This window comes from Microcaecilia unicolor, chromosome 13 (genome assembly GCF_901765095.1).
Source record: "Microcaecilia unicolor chromosome 13, aMicUni1.1, whole genome shotgun sequence".
NCBI lineage: Eukaryota > Metazoa > Chordata > Amphibia > Gymnophiona > Siphonopidae > Microcaecilia > Microcaecilia unicolor.
Window position 1 is genome coordinate 50,781,027 of NC_044043.1, and position 26,685 is coordinate 50,807,711.

The following is a 26,685-nucleotide window of genomic DNA, read 5'->3' on the forward strand; positions in this document are numbered from 1 at the left end:
TTCCACCCACCATCTGCCCTTTCTCTCTGCCCCTTCTATCCGTCTGCCCTCCCTCTCCCATCCACCCAGGGTCTGCCCTCCCTCACACTCCCCACTTCCATCCAGGGTCTGTCCCCTCTCTCTCTGCCCGCTCTTTTCAGCCGCCTTCATCCACCACATGCCTAGCATCCCCTTTTTTCAGCCCCAGACCCATTCTCCCACCTGCCCCAGGCATGGATCCATTTTCCCTCCTGCCCCCTTGTCAGACCCCAGTTACAGCTTCAGACCCCTTTTCCCCTCTGAGCACTCCCCTCCCCCAGTCCCCTTCTCCCCTCTAGGCTCACCCACCCTCCCCAATCCCCTTCTCCCCTGAGCACCCCTCTAGGCTCTCCCACCCTCCCCAATCCCCTTCTCCCCTCTGAGCTTCCCCCTCCCCCGAGCCGGTCCCGTCCTGTGCCGCCTCCGTTGAGAGCCGACAGCTCTCGTCTCCTGCCGCTACCCTGCTTTTTTTTTTTTTTAATCCATTGCACCGACGCAGGCAGTGCTTCCCGTCTGCCCTGTGCAGGAGAAAATCGCGTCGCTGGCGTCGGGCCTTCCCTCGTTGTGTCCCGCCCTCGAGGAAATAGGAAGGTACCTCAGAAGAGGGCGGGACAAAACGAGGGAAGGCCCGACGCCAGCGACGCGATTTTCTCCTGCACAGGGCAGACGGGAAGCGCTTCCTGCGTCGGAGCAATGGATTAAAAAAAAAAAGCAGGGTAGCGGCAGGAGACGAGAGCTGTCGGCTCTCGACGGAGCACCCGCCGACACCCGGGGCGGACCGCCCCACCCTTGCTACGCCACTGAAGTCCTCAAAATTCTGCTTGCAAGGTAAAGCCTATACACAACAGGTACAGGAAGAAACAAAGGGGCTGATATTTAGTGGGAGATAACTGGGTAGGAGAGGCTCCTACCTGTTTGTTCTTTTTTTATATGTAGTTTTAATTGAAAAGAATGTAACAAACAGAACAATAAAAGGCACAATAGATTTTTCAATATTTTCACCCCCTTCACATCTCGACACAAACCCCTCATTCCCTTCCCTACAATCTCCCTATCCCTCCAGTAATCATACTTCCAGGCTTGCTGTACTCTTATCTAAACCTGAAACTGTACATGAAGCAAGTGAGCACTGCAGTTTGTTCTCATGGTTAGATGATTAATAGAGCGCGCAGCTGACTTTTGAACTATGTGGCTTTACTGACCATAGGGTTCCCAAAACTTCTAAAAGTTCCTCCAGCGTCCAGGGTGCTGATACCTGGTTATCTCCCATTCACTGGGTGATCACTGGCTTTTCAGTGGCATATAACCAGATAGTGCTTCTGAAAATCTGGGGAGACTACTGTGGTTTTATCTGTTTAGTGCCAGGGTGCTCTGGGGGTGGAGTCCAAGGTGGAGCTTGGAGTTACCTGGGCACCACTGATATTCAACAGCAGCACCTGGATAATTATCTGGTTTAAGTTAGGGCAGCAAAAAGGATGCTGGAATTGAATACCCAGTGCAATTCAGCTGACATCATCCAGTATTTTAAAAAATGCTGACTGCTGCCAGCTGAATATTGCCCCGAAATATTTTTTTTTAAAAATAGGACTCTGGTCTAAAGAGGTGAACTGGGTGTACTTATTGGAAAGTGTGTGTATCATAGTATCTTTGCCTTTTTCCCCCCATTTATCTCCCCTTTTTATAGGATCATATTCCCGGAAAGAAAGAGACCAGCGGAGACAGCAGATTGCATGGCGTGTACCTCCTGATTTTAAGATGTTAAAAAGATACAAAACACACATGGCTGAAGTCCGTGACAAAATAGCAGATGTCAAGAACCAGTTGTCAGAAGTGAGAAGTCACAGTGTTCTGTCCTGTGACATGCAGCCAAGCTCTCCTCTTGATGACCAGGAGTTCACAGCTGTCCATGAGACAGACAGCTGCAGAAAGTTGGCAGAAATAGAAATGGAGCTACTGTCCAAGTCTTCCATTTCCACTTACGTAAGAAACTGTAAGTAAAAGAAAACTATGTTGTTGTTTTTTAAAAAGCACTTACTAAGTACTTCAGGGGTATGTATTTCTAGAACTAAAAGACTTTGCTTTTCAGGTTCTTTTGAGTATCACCCTAGAAGCTGCCATGTTAATCCAGCAGCACCAGATGATCCTTGCCCAGACTGATGTATGGCCAGTGCACACTTCAAACGTTCTATCATTTATGTAAATCTTTTCAGTGTAAACCAACCAGATCTGCCAGCATATGATGTACTTTTTGACATTTGATCCATGTGGCTATTACTGGCTGAGCTTGAGGAATCTTCAAAGATATGTTGTCAGATTTTGAAAGGCTAAACACGGTTTTACCCGTGTTTCTGAAGAACTTGCTTAATAAAGAGGTAGAAATGCCTTCAAGACTACCACAGCCTGGTATTGGTCTGTGATGCTGAAAGTTGATAGGGAGGAGCTTAAATTTGCAAAGTGTATTTGGGTATAGTTAATGCAGTAGTCTGTGCAATAGTTTAACAAGACTTACTACAATTGTCCAATAAGTGGTATGCATACTTCCTCCACGACCCTCCAGACCGGTCAAGACGCGTGGGTTATGTCCTCCTACCAGCAGAGGGAGACTGAGAAAATCACAGCTTGTTTAGCTGACACCGATGTCAGGTAAATGAGCGATGATTGGCTGACAGAAACTTGGAGGGACTTAATGGAAAGGGAAGGAACGTCTAAGCAACTGAATAAGTGGTGCAGTGGTTAGAGCACAAGTCTTGTAATCAGAAGGTGGCTGGTTCGAATCCCCCTATTACTATTGTTTTAATTTGGACGTCCCTCACTGCACTTGCATGTTTTTTTTTTTTTGGACGTCCCTGACTGCACTTGCATGTTTTTTTTTTTTCTTCCGATTTTTGCTCTCTGCATGGGTCTCGCGCAGCACCAACTAAACTAAAATTGCTCTGGTTCAAATCCCCCTATTACTATTGTTTTAATTTGGACGTCCCTGACTGCACTTGCATGTTTTTTTTTGGACGTCCCTGACTGCACTTGCATGTTTTTTTTTCTTCCGATTTTTGCTCTCTGCATGGGTCCCGCGCAGCACCAACTAAACTAAAATTGCTCCAGGGACCTGCATACTGCTGTCATGGAGCTAGGTATGGTATTTGAGGCTGACATAGAGGCTGGAAAAATATTTAAACAGTTTGTTTTTTAGGGTGGGAGGGGGTTAGTGACCACTGGGGGAGACAGGGGAGATCATCCCTGATTCCCTCCGGTAGTCATCTGGTCAGTTTGGGCACTTTTTGGAAGCTTGGTCGTGAAAAAAACAGAACCAACTTTGTGTGGACTAAATGCTCGTCGGGGACGTCTTGCTTCTTTCCATTATCAGGCGCGGAGGTCCATCTGTTAACCACGCCCCAGAACGCCCCTGTCCCGCCTTCGCTACCGTTCAGCCACGCCCCCGAGAATTTCACCCGTCCCCGTGACGGAAAGCAGTTAGGGCCGTCCAAATTCAGCTTTCGGTTATACCTGTTTTTGAGACAGACGTCCATCTCCCGATTTGTGTCGGAAGATGGGCGTCCGTCTCTTTCGAAAATAAGCTGGATAGTATGAAAAATTAGTTGTTTACAAAAAAACCCCACAATATTGAGTTTTTAAAATCCTTTAATTTAAAAATCTTGTGATGATTATGAAAAAAACATAAAAATGTGTTTGCAGCCTCAGGTAAGAAAAGCAATTCGCCCAGACTTTCTCGGGCAGGAGGAGCTGGTAGCTTATCCTTGCGAAGAGCACTGGATTGTGGGGATGGAAATCATCGCTCAAAAGCAGATTCTTCAGAAGGTAAATCAGGCAAAGACCTTTGTAAATGAAATTTAGCTACAGGTATGGAATCAAATTCTGCTGTAGTCTTAGCTCTGTATGCAGCCTGTATACGTGATCAGCACCTTAGGAACTATAAGTATGAATGAACAAAATGTCTGTTCTTGGCCAAGTGACTTTTGTAGTCAAACTATAGACAAATGGTGGCTAAACTTCTATTTTTAAAACTTCCTTCCCACGTGATGGCTACATTTAGCCTCCTAAAAATGGGTGGTTCTTGAGGTGTGGTTAGATTGGAGGAGGAAGATAGCAGGATAATTTAGGAGCCCCAATTTAGGAGATTCAGTTAGCGGCTTGAATCTAGCTGGTCAAATTTAGACTGGTTATGTGATGCGCCTAGCAATATAAAATCTACTCAATAGTAAATGATGGTGAATAGAGACCAATTATCTCAGTGCTTCTGAAACTTTTCCCAGCCATGATTCCATTTTAATGGCTTTAGAATTCATGCAGTCTCAACCCTATCTATCCTCTCATGCTTCTGCTCCTGGCCAAATTGCAGCATAGGATGAAGAACCTGGAAGGCCAATGAAGCTGCTTTCCAGTGTGTGTTTTTTTTTTTTTTTTTTTTTTTGGGGGGGGTGGGGGTTGCAGCTCTGGTTGCGATTTCCAGTGGGTATTTTAAGACCCTCTTTGGTATCATGTTCCACAATTTGAAAACCATTAGGTAAGTCCCTCCAGTCTGCCCAGCTGAGATTTTTCCTCCCTAGATTTTCTACCACTTTTAAGTAGATGAGCAAATAAATTTCCCATACTTTAAAATCAACACTAGCATCCCCACACACATGTTTTAAAATCCCATACAAACATGATCTGGCGGAAATCACCAACAAAATCAAACTAAGCTTAAACATCATGAACTCATGGGGAAATGCATTCCAACTAAAACTCAATACAGAAAAAACATACTGTCTCATCATCTCATCCCAATACAATATATACAGACCCACAAACATTAACAATTGACCCTAACCTATCACTAGAGACCCAAGCGAAATCCACCATAATGAAAATGTTTTTCTCAATGTGGAAACTCAAACGCGTAAAACCATTCTTTCCAAGGGAAATATTTCGTAACCCGATTCAGTCCATGGTATTAAGCCACGCAGATTACTGTAATGGAATCTATGCGGGATGCAAGGATCAAATCATAAAGAAACTTCAGACCACCCAAAATACAGCAGCCAGGCTTATATTTGGAAAAACACGTTTTGGCAGTGCCAAACCACTACGAGAAAAACTGCACTGGCTACCAATCAAAGAACGCATCACTTTCAAAATCTGCACAACTGTTCACAGAATTATTTACGGTGAGGCACCGGGATACATGACAGACCTCATTGACCTGCCAACCAGAAACACCACAAAATCTGCACGATCATATCTAAACCTCCACTACCCAAGCAGCAAAGCACTCAAATACAAATCCACCTATGCAACCAGCTTTTCCTACCTAAGCGCACAGCTACGGAACTCATTGCCAAAAGCAGTAAAAACTATGCTCGACCACCTAAATTTTTGGAACGCACTAAAGACAGACTTGTTCAGAAGAGCATACCCCACTGACCCAACATAAAAATACCGGTCACTTGCAACACAATATAACCAAAGACCGTAACGGACATTACCTGACTCTTCTTCCCCCTTTCCCTCTCTTTCCCCCCAACTGTTTCCTACCATACATATACCTCATTATACCACAATATCACTTTGTATTCATTCTTACTATGTATTTGTTCAAACCGTAACCAGCTAACGCCATTAACAGTTATATGTAAGCCACATTGAGCCTGCAAAAGGTGGGAAAATGTGGGATACAAATGTAACAAATAATAATAATGTTTTACTTAGTCTAGCAATCCTTTTCCTTTCACTGTCCTCTGCGTCCCACGCAGGTTCACTCTGCCAAATCCATCACCTCTACCTGTAGGTCATTTAAAGCCTTGTGTTCTTCTTGTTTATTATAAGGCCAATATTTAATCCAACAGTTAGACCCTTCCATTTCTTGCTTCCAAGTTGTATACTAACCCACATAAACACAAAACAGAAAGGCTGTTGTCAAAAATATCTAGCTTCCCTATGCTTATTGATGTGTGGGTTGTAACCATGGTCATTCTGCAGGTTACTCCAACTTTTCTTGAAAGTCTGATGTAGTTGTAATACCACTTTATGCATGTTGGCTTGTGTTTTTCCTTTATGAGGGTTATATTCCTTTATTCCATAGGACAGAGCAAACACGCAAGCCTCTCCTTAATCTCTTTTCCCCCACCTTCCTTTATCACTGTACTGTCTGTCTCAAGTATGTATAAATTCTGTCAGTTTTGGTTGCTGCTACCCATATACTTTTCCTCATCATCTCCATATTGTTTGAGCCCAGGCTGCTCATTTAGCTGATTTTTCACTCCTGCACATACTACGAAATGCAGCCTATGGATATGTACATAAGTACATAAGTGTTGCCATACTAGGACAGACCAAAGGTCCATCAAGCCCAGCATCCTGTTTTCATCAGTGGCCAATCCAGGTCACAAATACCTGGCAAGATCCCAAAAAAGTACAAAACATTTTATACTGCTTATCCCAGAAGTAGTGGATTTTCCCCAAATCCAATTTAATAATGATCTATGGACTTTTCCTTTAGGAAGCCGTCGAACCCATTTTTAAACTCTTGCTAAGCTAACTGACTTTACCACATTCTCTGGCAATGAATTCCAGAATTTAATTACATGTTGAGTGAAGAAACATTTTCTCCGATTCGTTTTAAATGTACTACTTTGTAGCTTCATCGCTTGCCCCCTAGTCTTAGTATTTTTGGAAAGCGTAAACAGACACTTCGCGTCTACCCATTCAACTCCACTCATTATTTTATAGACCTCTATCATATCTCCCCTCAGCCGCCTTTTCTCCAAGCTGAAGAGCCCTAGCCGCTTTAGCCTTCCCTCATAGGGAAGTCGTCCCATTCCCTTTATCATTTTCGTCGCCCTTCTCTGCACCTTTTCTAATTCCACTATATCTTTTTTGAGATGCGGCAGCCAGAATTGAACACAATATTTGAGGTGCGGTCACACCATGGAGCGATACAAAGGCATTATAACGCCCTCATTTTTGTTTTCCTTTCCTTTCCTAATATCTTTGCTCCAGTTTTCTGGCGTCCTCTTCAGTCCTGCTTTCAAACACATGGGCTTGGAGGCCAGGGTTGGTGCCTCCTTCCAGCTCATAGAGCTGCCTGAGCCCAACGACACCCATCTCCAAGTTGCTAAAGGACAGACATCACTCTGGCCAGAGAGAAATGTTTCAGGTTTAGATTCTAATCACTGAGCTTCATGAGGTATTTTTGGGATACAGTTGCACACTGTATTTAGGGGTTCTGCCATTTAGAAAAAAAGAGCTTAACAAATTTTGCTTATTTCTATGTATATTTAAGATGATTAGTTGAGTTGGGACTGATGTGCTGATCTGAGTGAGGGACTTGAGTGTCACTGATTGAGCTGGGTAAGAATTCAGGGAGAGGGAAATTGGGATTCTTTGTTGGCTGCTTGTGGTATTGTGATTCAGCCATGTGTAATGTTTTACTGAACATAGAGCTAGAAATATGAGAATCCTTATGTGTTAGTATGCTTTATTTTGTCTGCAAATTAGTGATATAAAATGTAGGGCAATTGCACAGTTTACACCCTGGAATCTATCGTTTCTCATCCTGTGGTTGCACAGCAGGCTCCAAGCATAGCAGTAGGCATGGGTCTCCCAGATCCTTGGCAAATGGTGACACCTCCGAGGCAGTACCTTGTAAAGTTGAGGAAAGGCTATCTGAAGTCCAAGACTTGGATGCCCATGATATGTCTGAATTAAATGACCTAGTGGTGATGGAAAAGACAAGGAACATTGTCACTTTAGGGTGAGTTGCAATATTTTACTGTTGATATTAAACTTTTCTTACTGTTGAAATAGATGCTAGTTGTTACATGAACCAACAAAGAGATGGTCACGAAGGAATTGAAAAAGTTGGAATATCAAAATATAAAACTGAAGCCCAATACACAAAGTAAATATCATTGTAGGACTGTGGTGGTACCCAGCAGTTATTACAGTCCTACAAATGATATTACATGATATGACAAGTTATTTTACAGACAATACTCAGTATTGTTTGCATAATAGTTGTTTACATTCTAACAGTAACAGTGTTAATCCACAATGCCAGTGTAGTGGCCAGGTATATAAGCAGTCCCAAGTACATAATTTCATCTTGCGTTGGCAGTTTTCTCCTGTTTTATTTCCAGTTCAGTCAGAACTTATTCCTACAAAGGTTTTGGCACCATGATTCTTCATTTGAAGCTACTTGGCTGGAGAAGCTGAGGGTGTTTCCTCCCATTTTTAAATTTCTCCTACATCCTGTAAAAATTGGCCAGCAAGAGTCACACACTTTGACTCTCTTTGGACCCAGGTATGTTGGCATTCTTAGTTTGACCAGGCGTCACTGTTATATGATAGCTAAGACTTCCCTTCTTCCCCTCTTCCTTCCCAGTGTCTCTGAAGACAGTTCTCAGAAGAGAGGGAGCAAATTTCAGGAACTTCAATTTGTTTGTATACCGCTGTATCCCCAAAAAGGGTTCACTGTGGTTCACATCAAAGCTAGGTGGTTTTCCTTAAAAATACATTGGTGGTTTAGAAGACATTTCACAAAGAGTTATAGAACAATTTTACAATCTGCATGAACAAATTACATATTGCACTTGTTTTATATTCTGTGTAAACATATTACGTGACACCTAGTTGTTAGTCGGTAACACGCAGGATGGTATGTGGTTTCTCCTTGGTCATTAATCATCGAATAAGAAAGTTTTTATTTTTTTCCTAAAGATAAGGTTGGAGAGTTCCAGATGGATTGAGATAGGTAGGGAATTCCATATGGAAATGATCTTGAAGGGAAATAAAGCATTAAAGTAGTTGAAGAAGCAAACGTTTTTCATGCTTGGAGTACTGAATTTTAGGAGGTGGTGTAGTCGAGTGGAGCGCCTGAATATGAAGCCTTTAAAGATGTCAGTCAGCATTGCTGATGTTGATACGTATACAACTTGAAAAAATAGATGGGTAGCTTTGAATAGCAGTCTCTTCTGGGTTGGAAGCCAGTGTAGTAGTTTCAAGTAGGGTATCAGATGGGCCTGTGTATTAGTTGGAGCCTGTACATCAATTTTGTTGGTAGGCCTAAGCATAGAGCATTACAGTAATCTGTATGAGAGAGAACAAGTGACTGAACTAGCAAGGTGAAAGAAGATTGGTCAAAGTAGGATCTGATCAGTTTGAGCTGTTTGGGCTTGTAGAATGTCTTCTGCCATAAATGATTGGTTCAATGGATAGTGTGGAATCCAGAATTACTCCTAGTACTTTTGATTTTTTTTTCTCCACTGGTAGAGATAAACCTTTAGGTAAGGTTAAGGTACTTGGGACTACAACATTTGGAGTGTGAAACCGCAGCAGTTTGGTTTTATTCGTGTTCAGCTTCAATCTAGTCTCGGTGGCCCAGTGTTGAATGTGCTCCAAGCAGCTAGATAGTATAGAGGTGGTGTCTGACAGGCTGCTACAAACTGGTATCAGCATGAAGATGTCATCTGTATATGATAGTAGGAGTTTGTCTTTCAACAACCTGACACAAACACATTAAAGAGGAGAGATGAGAGTGGGGAGCCCTGGGGTACCCCACAAAGTGGCACTCAGAATTGTGACAACTCTGCTTTTATGGATTCAGTAGCTCCTATTAACCAGGAAGTCTTAGAACCAGTTGAACACTATTTCCAACAGCCCGATTTCACTCAGCTTTAAAAGATTGTGGTCCATTGCATCGAAGGCTGCAGAAATGTTGAATTGCAGCAGTATGGTTTGCTTGCCCAGTGATAATTGAGATCTGACATATGAGGTTAGGACCAACAGTAAAGTTTCTTTAGTGTGGGCTGTTCTGAAGTCAAATTGGATGAGAAGTAGGCATGAGTGGTCATCTAAGTATTTTGAGAATTGTTTGCTTATATAAGATTCCATTAGCTTGGTGAAGATTGGGATGCTTGCGACGGGCCTGTAGTTGGCTGGTATGGCCATGTCTAAGCCGAGTGCCCATCTCTACAGGCAGACTGCCTTTTTCCAGAAGACCGTTAGTCATTCCAGTTATCCAGTGGTCATGGAGGATGGGATTGAGAAGAGTGAGCGGCATGTATTTACTTTGCACTGAGATTGCACTAGCTTTTTTAATGTGGAGGTAACTACTTCTTCAGAGATGGGTGATAAGGTATCTCAGTGTCGGTTGACTGTGATGGTGCTGCTTTGGGGAGGTTATTTCCTTAGGAAGTTTTGTTTGAGGCTCTTTGAGCTGACAATTGAGTTCTGATCAAATCTGAGTAACTTTATTTTCAAAGAAGTTAACGAGGTCTTGGGTAGGGTTTGGCATTAAGGGGGGAATAAAAAGAGAGAGAGGGAAAAGCAAGCAGGACCTATTTTAGTATTAAGGGGGAATAGAAAGAGAGGGAGAGAAAAGCAAGCATTATTAACTAGTCGCTATAGAGTACAACCCTTTTCCATAGTTTTAAAATGAAATTTTCTCTAGAAATAGGCATTTTTCCCATAGTTTTAAACTGAAACCTTTTCTAGAGGTAGAAACTTAACATCCAAAAACTTGAAAAGGCTCAAATCTTGTTCTAAAAGACAGTTATTTTCTGTTCTTTGGTTGCTGGAGAGGTAGCACGGCCAGTGACCTCAATTAGGTGTTAACTAAGGTGTGAGGAAGTAGAATATTTGCATAGGTTGCTGAGTTTTTTGTGGGGTTTTTTTTATTTGTACCCCGCACTTTCCCACTCATGGCAGGCTCAATGCTGCTTAGGTACTTATTTGTACCTAGGGCAATGGAGGGTTAAGTGACTTGCCCAGAGTCACAAGGAGCTGCCTGTGCCTGCAGTGGGAATTGAACCCAGTTCCCCATGACCAAAGTCCACCACTCTAACCACTAGGCCACTTCAAAGATCCTGTTTTGAAAAGCGCCCCTTAGCCGAGTTAGCTTCAAAGAGCCTGTTTTGAAAAGGGCCCCTTAGATTGAAAACTGTGTGAAGAGGAAAGGTCCCACTGAACTTCCTTTCTGAGAAGATCTGAGAGAAGAGGACTTTTCTCTGGTAAGTGAACATTATTTTGCTTTGTGCTTTGGGAACTTAAAGATTGGGGTTTAAAGGAGGAGTTGTAGGTTAGTGATAGGCAGAATACAAATATAAAAAAGCAAATTTTATCAACTAATCTCCATAGTCTTTTCCCCTTAGTTTTAAAACTTGAACTTTGTACCACAGCATTAACAGCCTCTAGCAGGCACTGCAGGATCTAGTTTAGTCTTCCCACCCACCCCTAGGACAACTCTTCATTTATAGTTCGTCATTGTAATTAGGGTAACAAGCAAGGAGTGCTGTTACAGAGTTTTAAATACATTTCATTACCATCTAAGAAAGAAACACTAAATAAATCACACAATATACTATATAAACTAAAAGACATGTTTATATTAGGCTAATATCCTTAATACTTTAGCAAGTTTTAAATTATTGAAAAACTCAAAAATACTAAGATGGAGTCAGCAGTCCAGCAGCGAGAGGGGTGCTATCTAGTCTTTTGCATTGAGTGTCACATGTATGATTATCTCCCTGCTGGTGAGATGTCATATGTGTGTGCCTGATGCAAAGAGCTCCTAGTTCTCAGAGAACGTATCCATTCTCTTGAGGCTAGAGTAGCAGACTTGGTGGAGCTGAGGAAGACAGAGAGATACATAGAGGAGACCTACAAGGATGTTATAGAGAAGTCCCACCTCCAGTCTGGTAGCCCTTTTGCTACCTTGGAGGAGGGAGGTCTCCTAGAAGGAGAACATCACCTTGGTGAAGTAGGAAGTACTCCTGTAGCCAGGACCTGCCCACCAGTACTATCCTATTGCACCGAGGATATGTCTCCAAGTGCTGCCCAGGAGGGAAGGGTTAGGACAGCTGTTGTAGTTGGTGATTCGATCATTAGGCATATAGATAGCTGGGTGGCTGGTGGACATGAGGATTGCCTGGTGACTTGCCTGCCTGGTTTGAAGGTGGCGGACCTCACGCGTCACCTAGATAGGATTTTAGATAGTGCTGGGGAGGAGCCGGCTGTCTTGGTACATGTGGGTACCAATGACAGGAAACGTGGTTCTCGAATCCAAATTTCCTTAGCATCCCTCCGGACCGGCCCAGGATTGGACTGATGGGTTGTGCTCGCCTACCAGCAGGTGGAGACTGAGAAAAAACTCTGACTCTAGATAGCCAATAAGAGCCCTGGTCATGTGACCTTAGCCTCAGTATTTTCTCAGTCTCCCAGCAGGTAGGAAGCGGGCCCATTAGTCTCTTCTATAATATATAGGTTTCTTTTCTGTGTATCTTCTTTTCTGTGCCTGAGAAGTATTGATTAGAGGCTTTTCCCAGATTTTTATCATTATTTGTAGCCTCTGGGGTGTTACACTCGGGTGTCCCGAGTCCCTCCCCCCTTCCTCCCCATCTCCCTCCTGTGCAGTGATAATTATTAAAAATATATACTTCCAAAAAAAAAAAAAATAAAATAAGAGGGAAGGGCCACCCTTTCTGAGGAAAGGTGTTCGCCTTTGGGAGAGGCAGCCAGTGTAATTTAAAAGAGGAATCTTGTTTCCCCTCTGACCTAACGAGCATTGAGCTGTGTTTGAGGCAGCTGTTAAAAAAAAAAAAAAAAAAAAAAGAAAAGAGCTCTAAGTCAAACAGCCAGCCTAAGTAGAACTTACAGTTATTGATTGGGGCCAGAATTTATTTCTGTTTATTTTACTGAAGCTATCGCTATTTTTTCTTGGGGAGCATTAAAAAAAAAAAAAAAAAAAAGAACGCTCCCGCGCAAACCGCGCCGGCGCATGCACGCGCGTGCTCGTGTCTTACTTCAATATGTCGGAAAAGTTGAAACGATGTTCTGTATGTCAGCGTCGGGGAGTTAATTCCTCCGGCGCTTGTAAGTACTGCACAGCGCATGATTCCTCCGTCCCTTCGTCGGTTTCGGGGGCCAGTGCGGCGGTTCTCCCTTCTCCCTCGTTATCTTTGCCGCTGAGTGCGGAGGCCTCAGGCGCGGTATCGGGGGGTGGTGCTTGAAGTTTGGCGCGAACGGCGGCCATTTTGGTTCCTCCTCCGGTTTCTCCTTCGGGGGGTCAGTCTCTTTCCCGCACTTCAGGGGCCTTAGGGAATCCAGAATCAGGGGCGATGGTGCAGGCTGCAGGCACTCAGGCAGGGGGATTTCCTCCTGAGTTTGTGCTGCAGATGTACCGCGCTTTTCTTATGCAGAAGGACAAGGCAGGAGCAGCAGCGCCAGGGGATCCTGTTAGCTCTGTTCTCCCTCCCAAGAGACCTAGGGATTGGGACTCACAGTTGGATGTTTTTTCTCACCAGGATCTGGATATGCCCCTTTTAGAGGAAGAAGAGGGTCTTCAGGACCTAGCAGATCCTTCTTGGGAGGATTTTCCCTCCTTGGATTCAGACTCAGTGCCCTTGTCACAGGGGGAGGATCCCTCGGTGGCTAGAGTGTTCCACAAGGAGGACTTGCAGGAACTTATTTCCATGGTAGCCTCAACGTTGCATTTTGAGGATCCGCTCCCTGTCTCAGAGGTGAGGAAGATTGATGTTTTGATAAAGGGATCTAGGTCTTCCTCTAAAACTTTCCCTATGCATCAGGATATTTGGGAGGTTATTAAGGCACAATGGGAGGCCCCGGATGCCGTTTTTCGTTTCTCCAAATCTATGAATCGGCTTTATCCTGTCCCGGAGGCGGATGGAGCTCTGCTTAAGCTTCCCGTGGTGGATGCCGTGGTCTCGGCGGTTACTAAGCGCAATACGGTCCCTGTGGATGGAGGGACTGCTCTGCGGGATGCTCAGGATAGGAGGCTAGACACTCTTCTAAAGAATAGTTTTCATGTTTCTTCTCTGGCAGTACAGGCGGCCATCTGTGATTCTTTGGTGGCCAGAGCTTGTTTTCGTTGGGCGGAAAGAGTTTTGGATAGATCTTCGGATGATCTAGGTGCTATTGATGTAGAAGTGGCCAAGATTGAGACGGGCTCTGCCTTTTTAGCCGATGCCCTATATGATCTGTTGAGGGCATCTTCTAAGTCCTTGGCCTTGGGGGTCGCTGCACGTCGCTCCCTCTGGTTGAAAGGGTGGTCGGCGGATGCAGCCTCTAAATCGAAGTTAAGTAGATTCCCTTTTCGGGGCTCTTTCTTGTTTGGAGAGGAATTGGATAAGTTGGTGCAGTCTCTAGGTGACGCTAAAGTTCCTCGTCTCCCGGAAGATAGGCCTCGGTTGCCTAGTCGGGGTGCTTTGTTTGGTCGTCGTGGTATTCGTCCTTTCCGTAGATTTCTATCTGATAGGGGTCCTCAGACGCAGAGGTCTCGATTTTTTAACAGAACTCAGTCCTTTCGGGGTTACCGAAGAGCAGGTAGATTTTCTTCCGCAAATTTTCGCTGCCCGTCTCGTGCTTCCCAATGAAGGTGCGAAGGACTCTCCACTGGTCCCTGTGGGAGCTCGTCTTTCACAGTTCTATCAGAGGTGGGTCCACATTACTTCGGATCAGTGGGTCTTGGACGTTGTTCGAGACGGTTATGCCTTAGAGTTCGCAAGGCCTATTTCAGAAGCCTTTCTGGAGTTCCCCTGTCGCTCTCGCTGCAAAGAGCGGGCGGTTCGGGAGACTCTGCAGAGGCTCTTAGATCTTCAAGCAATTTATCCAGTTTCTCCCTCGGAGCAGAAGCGGGGTCGCTATTCAATTTATTTTGTGGTCCCAAAGAAAGAAGATGCTTTTCGGCCAATTTTAGATCTCAAGGCTGTCAATCGGGCGCTCAAGGTCACAAGCTTTCGTATGGAAACTCTTCGCTCCGTCATAGTGGCAGTTCGCCAAGGAGAGTATTTAACAGCATTAGATCTCACAGAGGCTTATTTGCATATCCCGATATGTCCGGCTCACCACCAGTTCTTGCGCTTTGCCATCCTAGGAAAGCATTACCAGTTTCGAGCTCTGCCCTTTGGTCTAGCGACGGCTCCACGCACGTTTACCAAGGTTATGGTAGTGGTGGCAGCGGCTCTCAGGAAAGAGGGAATCCTCGTTCATCCTTACTTAGACGACTGGTTGATCAGAGCGAAGTCTTATCAGGAGAGTTGTCAGGTCACTCAGCGAGTGGTAGCTTTCTTGCAGTCCCTAGGTTGGGTAGTGAATCTGGCCAAGAGCCGGTTGGTTCCCTCTCAGTCGCTAGAGTATTTGGGAGTCACCTTCGATACAGAGAAGGGTCGAGTTTTCCTCCCGCAGGGAAGAGTCTTGAAGCTCAGGTCTCAGGTTCTGGGATTACTTCATCAGAAAACCCCGTCGGCTCGGGATTATCTGCAGGTTCTCGGTTCGATGGCAGCAACAATAGAGGTAGTGCCCTGGGCCAGATTGCACATGAGGTCTCTTCAGTGGTCCCTGCTCTCCCGGTGGTCTTCTCAGCGACATCCTCTCACGATGAAGTTGTTACTCCGTCATCCAGAACGCAGCTCTCTTTGCTGGTGGCTACGGATGAAAAATCTCTCGGCAGGAATGCCGTTGGAGTCTCCTCGGTGGATTCCATTAACAACAGATGCCAGTCTCCGGGGCTGGGGAGCTCACTGCCTGGACAAGTGGACCCAGGGGCTGTGGTCCCCGCTGGAAGCAGCTCAATCCATCAATTTCTTGGAGACCAGGGCGATTCGGTTAGCCCTGCAGCACTTTGGTCATCTCCTAGTAGGCAAGGCGGTACGAGTCCTCTCAGACAATGCCTCGGCAGTGGCCTACATCAACCGCCAGGGAGGAACGAGGTGTCGTCTCTTGTATCGAGAAGCGGAGAGTCTCCTCGCGTGGGCGGAGGTTCACCTCTCCGCCATATCAGCCTCGCATGTAGCAGGGGTCGACAATGTGCGGGCAGACTTTCTCAGTCGACACACTCTGGATCCCGGGGAGTGGGCTGTCAGCGATCAGGCCTTTCACTGCATAGTGCAACGCTGGGGCACTCCAGTTCTGGATCTGTTCGCCTCAGGGCTCAACTCCAAGGTCCCTCGGTTCTTCAGTCGCCGCAGGGATGTCAGAGCGGCAGGGGTAGACGCTCTGTTACAGCAGTGGCCCTCCGGTCTTCTTTATGCATTTCCGCCATGGCCTCTAATAGGTCGTCTCCTACAGAGGATCGAGGAACACGAGGGGCCAGTGATTTTGGTGGCTCCAGACTGGCCTCGGCGTCCTTGGTACGCAGATCTCCAACGTCTGTCGGCAGTGGTTCCTCTTCAGCTTCCCGTGCACAAGGACTTGCTGGTGCAAGGACCAGTACCACATCCAGATCCGGCTCGATTTTGTCTTACGGCTTGGCTCTTGAACGAGCCCGGTTAGCTAAGAGGGGTTTCTCAGCACCTGTGATTTCCACCATGCTTCGTTCTCGTCGGCGTTCCACCTCTCTGAGCTATATTCGTACTTGGAGAATTTTTGAGGCTTGGTGTGCAGAGGCGGGCGTTGTCCCTTTCCGGGCGTCCGTGGCTCAGATGTTAGATTTTCTGCAGCGAGGTTTTGATAAAGGACTTTCTCTTTCTTCACTCAAAGTGCAGGCGGCAGCTCTCTCCTGTTTCAGAGGTCGCATTCGGGGTAAGTCTGTCGCCAGCCTTCCCGATGTGGTCCGTTTTTTGAAGGGGGTAAGTCTTCTTCGTCCTCCGGTCAGGGCGGTGTTTCCATCTTGGGATCTCAATCTGGTTCTCACGACTCTAACAAAACCTCCTTTTGAGCCTTTACAAGCTTGTTCTTTGAAGGATTTAACGCTTACGGCGCTGTTCTTGGTGGCTATTGCATCTGCTCGGAGGGTCTCAGAGTTGCAAGCTTTTTCCTGTAGATCTCCATTCCTGGAATTCTCTAAAGAGCGCGTGGTCCTTTGGCCAGTTCCTTCCTTTTTGCCTAAGGTGCTATCTCGTTTTCATCTCTCCCAGTCGGTTTTTCTCCCGGTACTGGGATCGGCCTCAGGAACACAGGAGCAGCGGAACTTGCGTACTCTGGACGTTAAGAGAGTCCTTAAAAGGTATCTCGCGGTTACTGAAGACTTCCGTCGCTCGGACTGTCTCTTTCTTCTTTTTGCGGGTCACCGCAAAGGGTTGTCAGCTTCTAAGGCAACTTTGTCTCGCTGGATTAAGGAGATGATAGCGTCTGCTTACCTGTTATCGGGCAGACCAGTTCCGGAGACGGTTAAAGCTCATTCTACTCGAGGACAGGCAGCCTCGTGGGCAGAGTGCTCCTTGGTGCCGCCAGCGGAAATCTGTAAGGCGGCGACATGATCCTCTCTTCATTCGTTCTCTAAGCATTACAGGCTGGATGTTCAGTGTCGTCAGGAGGCCATCTTCGCATCAAGAGTGCTCACCGCTGGTTTGCGGGGGTCCCTCCCTTAGGACTACTGCTTTGTTACGTCCCATCAGTCCAATCCTGGGCCGGTCCGGAGGGATGCTAAGGAAGGAGAAATTAGACCTTACCTGCTAATTTGCTTTCCTTTAATCCCTCCGGACCGGCCCAGGCCCCTCCCGTGGTATCTTTCAGAATATATATATTACACTTTACTGTGTACAGATTTTAAACTGTCGTCTACAGAGCGATTTCTGTGAGTTAGTCTTAAGAAAATGCTTAAAGGTTCTACAAGTTACAAGGTTATATCTTAAATATTCTGCAAGTTTTCCTGTTTATATCTTTTCGCAATGAAATAAATTCGTATATTTATATGCTCATAAATCTGTACATAGTTGGCCATACCTCAGCTCTACAATGAGTTGTTGGTGAGCCCAAGATCACGGCTCCGCCGTATGATAAGCACGTTTTGTTTGCTAGTGCTTTCTGGCTGCTTATATTCCTCATGGCACAGAAGATAGGTCTGATCTTTCCTTTCTGCTTTGTTATTCAAATACTGAGGCTAAGGTCACATGACCAGGGCTCTTATTGGCTATCTAGAGTCAGAGTTTTTTCTCAGTCTCCACCTGCTGGTAGGCGAGCACAACCCATCAGTCCAATCCTGGGCCGGTCCGGAGGGATTAAAGGAAAGCAAATTAGCAGGTAAGGTCTAATTTCTCCTTAGGCTCTTAGGTAGAAAGCACAAATCCAGAACCTCTAGGGTAGCATTTTCTGAAGTGCTACCCGTTCCACTCACAGGGCCCAAGAGACAGGCAGAGCTCCGGAGTCTCAATGCTTGGATGAGACGGTGGTGCAGGGAGGAGGGTTTTAGATTTGTTAGGAACTAGGCAACATTCTGGGGAAGGAGGAGCCTATTCCAAAAGGATGGGCTCCACCTTATCCAGGGTGGGATCAGGCTGCTGGCATCGGCATTTAAAAAAGGAGAGAGAGCAGCTTTTAAACTAGAAACTGGGGGAAGGCCAACAGTTGCTCAAAAGTGCATGGTTCTGGATAAGGTATCTTTCAAAGATATCACCAAAACAGGGAAGATGGGTGTTCCGATAGTGAGGTTGCAAAAGAGACCATAGTAGATCAGTTGTCCTTAAATAAAAGTCAGACAAAAGATTGCAAATTAATACAAGTACTGAGCATGATGTAAATATGAACAACAAACATAGTTTGAAATGTCTATATGCGAATGCCAGAAGCCTAAGAAATAAGATGGGAGAGTTAGAATATATTGCACTAAATGAAAAATTAGATATAATAGGCATCTTCTGAGACCTGGTGGAAGGAGGATAACCAGTGGGACACTGTCACACCGAGGTACAAATTATATCGTACTGATAGGGTGGATCGAATTAGTGGAGGGGTAGCATTGTATGTTAAGGAGAGCCTTGAATCAAATAGATTGAAAATTCTGCAGGAAACAAAACACATCTTGGAATCCTTGTGGCTTGAAATTCCATGTGTAAAGGGGAAAAGGATAGTGAAAGGAGTGTACTACCGTCCGCCTGGCCAGGATGAACAGACGGATGTAGAAATGTTAAAGGAAATTAGGGACGTAAACAAACTGGGCAACACAATAATGGGTGGTTTCAATTACCCCAATATTGACTGGGGAAATGTAACATCGGGACATGCTAGGGAGGTAAAATTCCTTGACGAAATCAAGATCTGCTTTATGGAGCAGCTGGTACAGGAGCCGACGAGAGAAGGAAAAATTCTAGACCTAGTCCTTAGTAGAGCTCATGATCTGGTGTGGGAGATAATGGTGCTGGGGCCGCTTGATAACAGTGGTCATAATATGATCAAATTTGATATTAGCTTTGAAGTAAGTATACACAGGACATAGTAACATAGTAGATGACGGCACAAAAAGACCTGCACAGGCCATCCAGTCTGCCCAACAAGATAAACTCATATGTGCTACTTGTTGTGTATACCTTACCTTGATTTGTACCTGTCCTTTTCAGGGCACAGACCGTATAAGTCTGCCCAGCACTATCCCCGCCTCCCACCACCGGTTCTGGCACAGACCGTAAAAGTCTGCCCAGCACCATCCCCGCCACCGGCTCTGCCACCCAATCTCGGCTAAGGTCCTTAGGAAATCCAATACGTTAGCATTTAACTTTAAAAAAGGAGACTATGATAAAATGAGACTGTGAAAAAAAAACTTAGAGGAGCGGCTTTGAGGGTCAAAAATTTACATCAGGCGTGGATGCTGTTCAAAAACACCATCCTGGAAGCCCAGGCCAAATATATTCCACATATTAAAAAAGGAGGATGGGAGACCAAATGACAGCTGATATGGTGAAAAAGTGAGGTGAAGGAATCTATTAGAGCTAAAAGAAAATCCTTCAGAAAATGGAAGAAGGAACCGACTGAAAATAATAAGAAACAGCATAAGGAATGTCAAGTCAAATGCAAAGCGTTGATAAGAAAGGGAAAGAGAGACTTTGAAAAAAAGATTGTGTTGGAGGCAAAAACATATAGTAAAAGTGTTTTTAGGTATATTAAAAGCAGGAAGCTGTTAAAAAGAATCGGTTGGGTCTATGAAAGAGAATGCAGTTAGTGTTTTTCAGGTGGTACCTCACACCGGCACGTTTGCATCATATGTTTGTACAGGTTACGGATAGTTGTTGGAGGAAATGTGGTGCTGTGGGTACTATGGGACACATATGGTGGACGTGTCCAAAGGCTAAGGCCTACTGGAAGGGTGTGCAGTCTCGGCTCCAGAGGTGGGTGGGCAGACCTGTACAGTAGCATCCATTAGTCTTCCTACTGGGGCAGCGACCAGACGGCCTTAAAGGGACTGAATGTCTTCTGGTGAGGGGGACCCTGCAGAGGCGGCACGAGTGAACCTGGCGCAGAGTTGGAAGTCACCCCTGGTACCTTCGTTGGTATGATGGCTTACTAAGGTACGCTACATGTGTGAAATGGAGAGACTTACAGCAGTTAAATGTAAGACCTTGCCTAGGTGGGAAAAGATATGGAAACCACTTTTGAATGTGAAGTAGGGGCGAATGTCACTGGACTGAATGACAGGAGGGAGTAATAGAGAAGGGTATAGGGAGGTGGGGAGGATTGGAGGGGGGTCGAAGGGCGAGGGGTTTAGTTTGGTTTGGGGGGGTTCACACTTCATAAAATTGGAAAAAAAGTTGAAGGTAACTGGGGAATTATTGTAGATTTGATACGAACTATGGTAACTGTTCACTTTTGTATAAAGATCTCTGTTTTATTAATGCGGTTGGACCGCTAGATGACCGCGGGGTAAAAGGGGCAATCGGAGAAGACAAAGCCATAGCAGAGAGATTAAATGAATTCTTTGCTTCGGTCTTCACTGAGGAAGATTTGGGAGAGATACCGGTGCCAGAAATGGTATTCAAAGCTGACGAGTCGGAGAAACTGAATGAAATCTATAGACCTAGAGGATATAATGGGGCAATTTGACAAATTGAAGAGTAGCAAATCTCCTGGACCGGATAGTATTCATCCTAGGGTACTGATAGAACTGAAAAATGAACTTGCGGTACTATTGTTAGTAATATATAATTTATCCTTAAAATCGTGCTTGGTACCGGAAGATTGGAGGGTGGCCAATGTAACGCCGATTTTTAAAAAAAAGGTTCCAAGGGAGATCTGGGAAATTATAGACCAGTGAGTCTTACATCGTTGCCAGGCAAAATCTCATTAAGCATGGATTAATGAGACAAAGGCAACATGGACTTAGTGAAGGGAAATCTTGCCTCACCAGTCTATTACATTTCTTTGAAGGGGTGAACAACCGTGGATAAAGGTGAGCCGGTTGATATTGTGTATCTGAAAGACTCCAGAGGAAATTGGAGAGTCATGGGTTAGGAGGTAGTGTCCTATTGTGGATTAAAAACTGGTTAAAAGATAGAAATCAGAGAGTAGGGTTAAATGCTCAGTATTTTCAATGGAGAAGGGTAGTTAGTGGGGTTCCCCAAGGGTCTGTGCTGGGACCGCTGCTTTTTAACATATTTATAAATGACCTAGAGATGGGAGTAACTAGTGAGGTAATTAAATTTGCTGACGACACAAAGTTATTCAAAGTAGTTAAATTGCGGGAGGATTGTGAAAAATTACATGAGGACCTTATGAGACTGGGAGACTGGGCGTCTAAATGGCAGATGACGTTTAATGTGAGCAAGTGCAAAGTGATGCATGTGGGAAGGAGGAACCCGAATTATAGCTACGTTAGGAGTCACTGACCAAGAAAAGGATCTAGGTGTTGTCGTTGATACGTTGAAACCTTCTGCTCAATGTGCTGGTGTGGCTAAGAAAGCAAATAGAATGTTAGGTATTATTAGGAAAGGAATGGAAAACAAAAATGAGGATGTTATAATGCCTTTGTATTGGGCCATGGTGCGACCGCACCTTGAATATTGTGTTCAATTCTTGTCTCTGCATCTCAAAAAAGATATAGTGGAATTAGAAAAGGTACAGAGAAGGGCGACAAAAATGATAAAGGGGGTGGGACGACTTCCCTAGGAGGAAAGGCTAAAGTGGCTGGGGTTCTTCAGCTTGGAGAAAAGACGGCTGAGGGGAGGTATGATAGAGGTGTATAAAATAAAGAGTGGAGTGTAACCAGAAAATGTGGTAAAGGCGGTTAGCTTAGCAGAGTTTAAAAAAGGTTTGGCCGGCTTCCTAAAGGGAAAGTCCACAGACCATTATTAAATTTGACTTGGGGAAAATATTTCTGGGATAAGCAGCTTAAAATGTTTTGTACTTTTTTGGGGATCTTGTTAGATATTTGTGATCTGGATTGGCCACTGTTGGAAACAGGATGCTGGGCTTGATGAACCTTTGATCTGTCCCAGTATGGCAATACTTATGTGTACTTATTAAGGTTGCGGAGTCAGGAATTGAAGAGGATGTTAGTTCTTTCATTATGTTGAAATACACTTTGGTGTTCAGGTGGGTATTTCCTATGAGATTTGAGTAGTAAAGTCTTTTGACCTCTGCAATTTTGTGTTTATACATTTTGAATTGGGACTTCCAAGCCTGTTTGTCCGCAGGTTCCTTATTTCTTCGCCATACTCAGTGGCGTTCCTAGGGGGGCTGACACCTGGGGTGGGTCGCCGATGCGCCCCGCCCCCTGGTGCAGCGCGACCCCCCCCCCCCCCCCCCCCCGGGTGCACGTCGCTGAGGCGGTGCCGCGCGCCGGTCAGCTTTCTTCATTTCCATGCTCCCTCTGCCCCGGAACAGGTTACTTCCTGTTCCGGGCAGAGGTTGCATGGAAATGAAGGAAGCTGACCGGTGCGCGGAACCCCCCCAGCGGCGTGCACCTGGGGCGGACCGGCCCCACCCCCCTGGAGGCAGTATTATGTATGCTTTTACGATCCAACTAAGGCACTGGGTTCCAAATAGGATCGTTCACTAGATGCGGAGGAAGCTTTCCCAAGAAGTCAAGAGTGTGGCCTTTTTCGTGTGTGGGGCCTTTGATCACGAAGGACAATTCCCAGGATGATACCAAAGTTTTGAAATGAGCTACATTGGGATCTGTATCATCTTCCATATGTAAGTTTAGGTCTTCCAAAATGATAACACATGGAAACTGACAGAAAGCTTGAGAGATGATCTCTAATAACATAGAGTTCTGCTTTGGACCAAGGGCCAGGTGACTGATATAAGAAAAGTAATCCAATAGAGTCAGAAGGGACTGTTTTGTCCTGGAGGTTGCATAGCATTGCCTCAATCTCTGGAGAGATCTTAGATTTGATCAGGATGAGGTTAAGGAAGCTTTTGTATACTATGTCCAACCCCCCTCCTGGTTTTCCCAGCCTGGGGGAGTTTAGGATCTTGTAGCCCTGTGGACAGAGGTGTGGAATAAGGGGGATATCAATTTCTTTTAGTCAGGTTTCAGCTAGGAACATAAATCCCAGGTCATGGGAGGTGTTTATATTGTTCAATAATTACAATTTCTTGCCTACTAATATGGCTTTGATGTAGTTAAGGCACTGGAGTGATGTCAATAACCAAGTCAGATGTGTCTCGTTTAATCAGTTTTAGATAACCTATTTTCCTATGAGATGAGTGTGTATGTCCTGGTCTGTTTCCAGTTTTTGTGAACTGAGGTTGATGTGGAGGGGAGCACCCGGTAGGACTGTGTTTGGGGTTACGTGTGGTCGCGTGTATGATTAGTATGTTCTTAAACGTTGGGTCTGATGAGGAGTTCATGTTGGAGAAGCCTAGAAGGGCTAGCCATAGTTGCTAGGCCCAGCACACTTTTTTTTTTTTAAACGTATGCTAGGTAAGGGGACCATAGTGCTTCGTGTGGGTTTAACAGTGAATCCGGTCTAGGATGCAAGCACTAGCCTTCTGTTTGGGACCACTCGCCCAAATTGGTGGATCGGATCCTCTGTGGTAAGTTGACGAATGACCCGCAGTATTCACCTTCGGATGCTGTGTGACAGGCTTCTTGCGGCTGGGGCTGACTCCTTCTGCTTGGCCTCCTGTGAGTTGGTGCCTCTCCTGTGGGGGTAAGGGATCCAGGTGAGGCATTCCGTTGGTCGATCGTGGATCGCAAAAACTTACCTTGGATCTGTCACTGCCTGCTGTCTCCTGAGTAATGCAGTAATACTCTGGTCTCTTGCCCATGGACATGCTTCCAAGTGTTTGTACTTGTGAGTTTATAAGATGAGCACAAAATGCCTAAATGTTAAATGCTGCCTGCCTAGAGGGTGGCATCAGAGTATACAACTAGTGTGTAAAGGATCTTCTCCCTCTTCTTATCCTAGTGTCTGTGCAATGACCTTCATACTTGTAATGCTGGTAATGTTGTATTTTATTTTCTGTCTTCTAAATCTATTTCCAGGTCCGTTCCTAAAGGGTGTCAAGTGGATGAGGCACAGCTAACTGAGCTGGAAGGCGTTTCAGACCCTGTAGAAATAGCATCTCTTCAGTCTGACAGAGCTGCCGTCAGGGAAGATGAAGGTAAATTGGAGCTTCTTCTTTAACAGGCCAGGTTTGGAACTGCAGGCCTCCCTGTGGGTGATGGAATGGGTATAGAAAAGACCACACTAGTCAAGTGCTTATCCTGTGCAGTGAGCAAGTATTCTTTGCATCTGCTGTGCACTTCCTAGACACTGAAACTTGCCGTTATTAGAGATCTCCCCAGCAAAGATCTTAAAAAATTTTTAAGTCCCTTTATAACTGTCAAAATTATATCAATTCTATAGGGGGCCTCCAACTGATCATGGTCTGCACTAGACAGCCCAGGTAGGCGGAGCCCATCCAAGTGTTCCTGGATCTCAGAATCTACAGATCCCTCACCTTTACTGTAAAGCTTCTGATAAAACAGGACAAATTGCTCTCTAATATCCCCATCTCAATAATAGAAAACATCACATCTCCTGGACCATTAATTTTTGTTACTGTGTGCAGGCGCTGTCGACGACAAAGGTGTCAGGCCAGCATTCTACCAGATTTATTTCCAAATTCAAAATATTTTTGCTGTACCAGCTGTCTCAAAAACTCCATATGCTCTACCTGCAATTTATTTAACTACATTCGACATTGCCGTAACTGCTGGAAGACATCCCCAGAACCCCCTACCCAATGAAAGCCCTCTAAATGAACCAAGCGCAAGCACAACTCCAATTCCCTATGTGTTCTCTTTTCTTTCTTGCCCCCCATTTCAATAAATGTCCACTGTGAAGGGGTGGAGCAAGTGGAAGGAGAAGGAGTGAAGGCGGCTCAAGAGCAAAAGGAGACAGAACAGAGCCTTGCCTTTACTACTTCCCCAGAGAGAGAGAAGAGAAAGGTTAGTGCCCCCTGAAAAATGGAGGAGAGAAAAAGACTACACTACCCAGCAGCCCTGGCGCAAGCCCTGGTATAGAGATTACCTTCCCCAGCAGGTCACAGGGGAGAACTCTGACAAGGCAAGGGAGGGGCCCCTGGAGGGTAATCAAGTGAAAGAGGAACAGCTGAAAAGTGGGTGGGATGAGGAACCCATGGAGTGGCAAGAGGCTGAGGGGAGTGAGAGAGGGGAGAACCCAGAGGAGCCGATGGACCTCACAGCCTGGGCTCATTCCTTAGGAAAAAAGCTGAAAAAGCAGGTGAACTCATGGTATGGCAGCTGGGTTGCAAGGGGAAAGAGAAAGGGTCATGAGGGAGGAGGGTCAGTGTATTGAGAGTGACCCAAGAAAGGGTGGGACCTTTTTTCTTCCCAAAGCGAGTTCAGGCTGTTATGAACTGTGTGTTAAAGGTGCTGTTTGAAGAGGGATTATTGCCTCCCCCTGTGTGAACTGTTCACAGCGGGAGGAAGCTGGTTGTGAGAAAGTGTTTTGCTCAAGCCTGAAGAGTTTAATGGGAACTGTTTTGGGACTGTTTGCCAAAGCACCAGGAAGAAACCATGAGCAGTTCTCTCTTTTTCTTGTGTTGTTTTTTTTTTCTTCATGGACATTCTCCTCCTTTTCAAAGGGGAGTGAGAGAAGGAGAGTACGGGGCTGTAAACTGCTTAAGGTGGAACAAACGGAGTTCTGGCAGCAGGGGACGGGAGTTGTTTTTCTTTCCTGCTGTGTTGTGATCCTGAAAGGAGAACAGTGGGATTGTGTTTTGGATGCCTGCTTTATGTTTGTGTTGAAACTGCTGGACTGTGAATCCCAGAAGGAAAATAAAGAGACTTGCTGATTTTCTTTTGAGTTTGATTTCTGCAAACCCTGCCTTGTGGACTACAGTGGGCTAGGAGGTTGGGACATGAACCCTGGTTTGTAGCTAGATTGTCCAAGGCAGAGGCAAGATCCTGCGGACCCCGAAGGGAGGGACGGTTCTTTCACACCACGCACAACAGCAAGGGGGCATCCCATAGAGTTCCATTCGATTCAACCCTGGTATCATTATGGAGAACATAGTTATAAATGACCTCACGAATCTCATTGCACACCTTTACATCACTCTAAATATTTTCATTCACCGCCTTGAGTGAACTCCTTCAGAAAGGCGGTAAATAAATCCTAATAAATAATAAAATTCAATTTCCAAAAAGTTTGGCATCTCTCTTTTTCTCCAAGTCCTGCAAAACCACCCACACAGGAGCATGGTCAGAGATAGATATGCTTTCTATGTTAGAATTACAGACCCTGCCCCATAACTGGCGACTGCACCATATCATAGCTATTGGGGTGTACGTTGAGTGTGCATGAGAATAAAAGGGGAAGGGCTTTTGTCCTGGATGCTGTAGTCTCCAAACATCTAGTAAATCCATGCTGCTTGTCAACTGCTGCAATTTCTTGCAGTGGGCTAAGTTAGAACTACTGCTTCCCTTAGAATGGTGCAAATCTGAAACGAAGAGGTTAAAATCACCCTCTAGCACAGTAGCCCCCCCCCCCCCCC

General features: G+C 45.3%; 1 protein-coding gene across 1 annotated transcript in view; it reads left to right on the plus strand.

Annotated features, from left to right (window-relative positions):
• TRIM37 (tripartite motif containing 37) overlaps positions 1-26,685 on the plus strand; it is a 262,079-nt gene that overhangs the window by 214,807 nt on the left and 20,587 nt on the right. The window contains exons 20-23 of the mRNA XM_030222400.1: positions 1,703-2,008; positions 3,709-3,831; positions 7,582-7,765; positions 24,167-24,285. Coding sequence (XP_030078260.1) covers positions 1,703-2,008; positions 3,709-3,831; positions 7,582-7,765; positions 24,167-24,285 — 732 coding nt within the window. The remainder of the gene's footprint in view (positions 1-1,702; positions 2,009-3,708; positions 3,832-7,581; positions 7,766-24,166; positions 24,286-26,685) is intronic.